The sequence below is a fragment of the Natator depressus genome, chromosome 7 (genome assembly GCF_965152275.1).
Source record: "Natator depressus isolate rNatDep1 chromosome 7, rNatDep2.hap1, whole genome shotgun sequence".
Classification (NCBI taxonomy): Eukaryota; Metazoa; Chordata; order Testudines; family Cheloniidae; genus Natator; species Natator depressus.
Window position 1 is genome coordinate 80557012 of NC_134240.1, and position 6000 is coordinate 80563011.

At 42.2% G+C, this 6000-nt stretch overlaps 1 protein-coding gene across 2 annotated transcripts in view; it reads right to left on the minus strand.

Moving 5' to 3' along the window:
- The window catches only part of DNA2 (DNA replication helicase/nuclease 2), a 36424-nt gene extending 36009 nt beyond the window's left edge, over window positions 1-415 (minus strand). For both annotated transcript variants that reach the window (XM_074958892.1, XM_074958891.1), the window contains exon 1: window positions 122-415. In XM_074958892.1, the coding sequence (XP_074814993.1) occupies window positions 122-204 (83 nt within the window). In that variant the 5' untranslated portion in view covers window positions 205-415. The remainder of the gene's footprint in view (window positions 1-121) is intronic.
- Window positions 416-6000: the final 5585 nt, after the last annotated feature.

A 6000-nucleotide genomic window follows, 5' to 3' on the forward strand; every position in this document is an offset into this window, starting at 1 on the left:
GGCTCGGGCCCCGCAGCGAGAGGGCGGAGCGGGCCGGGGAGGCTGAGAAGGCGGCTGGCCCTGAGCCCCGTTCCTACTTCGAACAACGCGCGCTGTGGCGGATCCCTCCCCCGGGCGGTACCTCTCCGCCGGGGCCAGCTCCTCACAGGCGCTTTTCTCCACCAGCTCCTCCAGCACCCGCTGCTCTTCCCGCCCCAGCTCCATAGCGACGGTGGAAGCCAAGAGACCCGATACCGGGCGGAGAGGGCCGCACCAGCGGAGTGAGCGCGGTGACGGAGGCGCTACCGCCTATGAATTAAAGTCCCGCCAGCCTGGAAGAGTCGAGCAGGTTCTGTAACGCCGCGCTTAGCTCAGGGGCGGGACAGAAGTACCTGCCCGCGTGGTGCAGGCTGGTGGGGGGACGGCGGGCGCGAGCGGCGCTCAGCCAATGGAAGGCCGGCCAGCGCAGCGAGCGGCTCGCGCAGGGCACGTTGGGGGGAGGGAGCGTCGCTGCCAGGTAGCAGGCTGTGGCTCTTTGTCCCGAGTGCGTCGGACGGGGGAGGGAGTACAGTGTTATTCCCGGGCCGGCCTGCCGGGCTTCCGTAGAACGAGCAGCAGCCCGGCGAACGTTTTTGAAAGTGCCATGTGACTTTCAAGGGCCACTCCGCCGTGCCGGAGGCAGTCCAGACCGGCATTACAGCGCGTCTGCTCTGTCCCCGCCCAGCTTCACGCTGCTGCCGCCAGCTCGTCTGTAGTGCAGCTGGGCTTGTGGCACTGTCACCGCTCCTTGCTGCTGGTGTTACAGAGGAGAGCAGTTTCAATGGGTGGAGTTGATAACAGGCTGGGGGGGTGTGGTTAGTTTTTCAGGTTATTTGTGCATAGTCCGCCCGCAGCAAAAGGGGAGAGAAAAATACATTTGAAAAGCAGACACAGGACAGCGGGGTGAAGACATAAAATATGTCAGGGACTCAGTGTAGTATCTCAAACTACATTCAAATACTTTTTTTTTAATTGACTAGATTTCATATTGTTTAGGGAAGCTCTAGAAAACTCTGCCTACGAAATAAAAGCATGTCTTACAAACACCAAACCTGTAAGAAAGGACTTCAGACATAAAAATGGCCATACTGGGTCAGACCCGTGGTCCATCTAGCCCAGTAGCCTGTTTTCTCATAGTGGCCAATGCCAGGTGCTTCAGAGGGAATGAATAGAACAGATAATCAAGTGATCCATTCCATCACCCATTCCCAGGCTCTGGCAAACAGGGGTTAGGAACACTTCAGAGCATGGTTTTGCATCCCTGCCCATCCTGGCTAATAGCCATTGATGGACCTATCCTCCATGAACTTAGCTAGTTCTTTTTTTAACCCTGTTATAGTCTTGGCCTTCACAAAATCCTGTGGCAAAGGGTTTCACAGGTTGACTGTGCCTTGTGTGAAGAAATACTTCATTTTGTTTATTTTATATCTGCTGCCTATTAATTCCATTTGATGACCCCTAGTTCTTCTGTTATGTGAAGGCGTAAATAACAATTCCTTATTTACTTTCTCCACACGTGTCATGATTTTATAGACGTCTATCATATTCCCCCTTAGTCATCTCTTTTCCAAGCTGAAAAGTCCCAGTCTTATTAATCTCTCCTCATATGGAAGCCGTTCTATACCCCTAATCATTTTTGTTGCCCTTTTATGTACCTTTTCCAATTCTAATATATATTTTTTGAAATGGAGAGACCAGATCAGCACACAGTATTCAAGATGTGGGCGTACCATGGATTTATATAGAGGCAATATATTTCCTGTCTTATCTATCCCTTTCCTAATGATTCCCAAAATTATTAGTTTTTTTGACTCCCACTTCATAATCTTCTTCCCAGCATAAGTAGTTAAGAAAAGTCCCCTTCTAGGCTAAAGATCTCTCTAGCTGTCCTTGCTTCGAAACCTTGAGTGTTGATTTCAGGGAAGCAGTCTCAAACATCTTACACTGCATGATAATGGAAAGTGTCCCCTTTATTTCTGTGGCAAATGAGGGAGAAAAGGAAATTTTTTTATGAACATCATGTGTACCTTAGTTCATATGCTTGATACCCTGCCTGGTTGCAAGGAGTCAAATCAAAGAAGGCTGTAAGAGGGGAAACAGCAGCAAAGATAAGGTACCGTACTGTCAGAGAAAGTATCAAAGATACCCAAGGAAACAATGGGGAAACTATTAACTGGGGAATATTGACCTGCCTGGCTCCAGCTGGGCTAGCCAGGTTTATTCTCACCAGGTCCAAATCCAAGGGCCTATTAAACCAAGTCCCCAGCCCAGGAAGGAAGGAGGCCCTAAGTAGATTGCAGCAGGTGGAGATCAGTCTCTGAGGGAAAAAGAGCATGTTAGAGGGGCTGTCTGTCACTCCCAGTCCAGGACAAGGGATGTCTGAGCAGAGTGCAATTTACCCAACGCTTCCAAGGGCAAAATAGCGTGGGCAAGAACCAGCCTTTCCTTGTTTTATCCATTTTCCCTGTTTGCTTGTATGTACCTGTAGGTGAATAAACAATATGTTTGTTTTGATAAAATTGTGTTGTGTCACTTTAGTCAGTCACTGGTCACATACTCCCAGAAAGAAATTTTCTTGCTAGTGGTAAGTACAATTGGGCCTGTCATGGTTACACGGTTGGGAAACAGGGGGGCTGCAACCCAAGAGATCCAAAAGTGGTTGGATTGCAGTATTACACTCCTGAGAGAGGTAAAGGAAGCCAAGCCTGTCACCTGAAGGGTGCACTCAGAAGGACTAAATGGGCTCTAAAGTACAACTCATCCTGCAACAGTGATCATTTCCGTCTCGCAGAATCTAACAATGACCTAACAATCTATGTCCCATTATCCCCCTGCCTTTTTCTGCCTTTTACTTTCTCTAATGTAATACATGGCAGATGGTTGCAAATAGAACATTGGACTGATTTTCAAAACAGATTGAAAAAAGTTAAGCTGTGTGAACTCCTTTAAGTTACACACGATAGCTGCCTCAAGCCCCACAGAAAAGAGATATGGACAACTGCTGTTGGATTAATTTTAATTCACTATTTTGTAAAGAGTGAATAACTTAAGTATCAAATATCAATGGAAAAATCTTCTGTTGTATGTTTGTATGTTTCTTATTGTACAATATGAGAACTGGTTATTATGGCATGGGATAGGCTATATTTTTACATATTTTTAGTGTGTGCATGGTTTACTTGGTATTGTGATTTAAGCTCTGTTTGACAAACATGGAGTAGGGATACTCTGACCAAAAAAATAACATAAAAAAATCCAAGATTTATATGCAAACCGAATGCATACTGGAAGCGTGAATTAGTCTGATCTGTACATGAAATATGGCTATGACTTTGATAAAAAGCTATATGAAAACAATACTAAACCCAGAGCACCCCAGTACTCATCATAAATTTAAAGAAAAGTGTGAAATGGAGTTTGCTGTTAAAAAAAAATAACACCCTACAAAATAGGGCAATCGATTAATCGTAGTTAACTCACGTGATTAATTTTTTTGAGTTAATCCTGATTAATCACACAGTTAAACAATAAAATACCTATTGAAATGTATTAAATATTTTTGGATGTTTTTCTACATTTTCAAATATATTGATTTCAATTACAACACAATATACAAAGTGTACAGTACTCACTTTATATTATTTTTTATTACAAATATTTGCACTGTAAAAATGATCAAATAGTATTTTTAATTCATCTCATACAAGTACTGTGGTGCAGTCTCTATCGTGAAAGTGCAACTTACAAATGTAGATCGTTTTTGTTACATAACTTCCCTCAAAAACAAAACAATATAAAACTTTAGAGCCTACAAGTCCACTCAGTCCTACTTCTTGTTCATCCAATTGCTAAGACAAACAAGTTTGCTGACTTTTACGGATGATAATGCCGCCTGCTTCTTATTTACAATGTCACTAGAAAATGAGAACAAGCGCATGGCACTTTTGTAGCTGGCATTGCAAAGTATTTAACATGCCAGATAGGCTAAGCAGTCATATGGCCCTTCATGCCATTCCACAGTACATGCTTCCATGCTGATGATGTTCGTTTAAAAATGAGTTAATTAAATTTGTGACTGAACTCCTTGGGGGAGAACTGTATCTCTCTTGCTCTGTTTTACCTGCATTCTGCCACATATTTAATGTTACAGCAGTCTCGGATGATGACCCACTACACATTCTTCATTTTAAGAGCATTTTGACTGCACATATGACAAAACACATAGAAGGTACCAATGTAAGATTTCTAAAGATAGCTACAGCACTCCACCCAAGGTTTAAGAATTTGAAGTGCCTTCCAAAATCTGAGAGGGATGAGAGGTGAAGAATGCTTTCAGAAGTCTTAAAAGAGCAACACTCCAATGCGGAAACTACAGAACCCAAACCACCAAAAAAGAAAATCAACCTTCTGCTGGTGGCATCTGACTCAGAGGATAAAAATGAACATATGTTGGTCCACACTGCTACTGATTGTTATTGAGCAGAACCCGTCATCAGCATGGATGCATGTCCTCTGGAATGGTGCTTAAAGCATGAAGGGAAGATGAATCTTTAGCACATCTGACACGTAAATATCTTGCAACGCTGGCTACGACAATGCCGTGCGAACGCCTGTTCTCATTTTCAGGTGACATTGTAAACAAGAAGTGGGCAGCATTATCTTCTGCAAACGTAAACAAACTTGTTTGTCTGAGCGATTTGCTGAACAAGAAGTAGGGCTGAGTGGAGTTGTAGGTTCAAAAATAAAACAATATAAAACTTTAGAACGCAGTTATTTTTTGTACATAATTCTACATTTGTAAGTTCAACTTTCACGATAAAGAGATTGCATTACAGTGCTTGTATTAGGTGAATTGAAAAATACTATTTCTTTTGGTTTTTTGTCGTATAAATATTTGTAATAAAAATAAATATAAAGTGAACACTGTATACTTTCTATTCTGTGTTGTAATTGAAATCAATATATTTGAAAATGTAGAAGACAACCAAAAGTATTTAAATAAATGGTATATTAACAGTGTGCTTAATCGTGATTAATTTTTTAATCACACGATTAATCACGATTATTTTTTTTAATCTCCTGAAAGCCCTACTAGAAAATCAAACTTTCCACCACATCTTCCTTTACTGAGCATGTAAAGAGAAAAATATGAGAAACATGGAAGCAAGTGGCTGATTGACTAAGGTAGCGATGAGACCTTGGCTGGAGCCAACTGATCTGCTCTTGGACTCTCTTTGTCTGAGACTGAAGCCCAGACCACAGAGTGATACAGGGGTTGAGGAGAGGAAGGAAGACAAAGAACAGGAATTTAGGGAAAAGAGGGACTCAACTCTCCTAAAGAAAAATAGAAATATCTTTTCAGGGCAGGGGATGATAGGGAATGGACTCAATTTTCTTTCACGCTTAAGTTTGTGTAATTTTCCTCCTCCTGCTCTTGCTCTCTCACTGGTTTAGCCTTCATGACTGACTCTTTATTTTAGCTGCATAAGAGAGACTAACCTATTCAGAAAAAGGGGGGAAAGAGTTGAAAGAGATAAACCCAGGCACTTAGAAGAGAAATTCAAATCTCCCCCAACCTATCCTCTAGGGCATGAAACAATACATTTCCTTAAAAAATTGGGATTATTGGGTTAGCAAGACAAACCAGTTTTTGAATATGTTTTGTTTTAAACTATAAATACACTTTAAAAGTGTATTTTTATTCTGAAAAGTGAAACCAAAAATCGCACCATCTTACTAGGTAGATCTGTTCTTTATATTCATTCAGAGTCAGAGCTGCTTGTTTTAGTAACAGTTTTTACCGCTTTTTACACCTGTTAACCCTGCATAGCCAAGACAGCTAAATTAGATGCAAAAAAGCAGCAGCTGCAAGGCAAGAGATGAGTAGCAAGGCATCTCTTCACAGGAGCCAAGCAGCACTCCTTCCCTTCCCCCAGTGAAAGGGCTGGAATTGAACCAATCTGAATGCACCACTGGGATCTA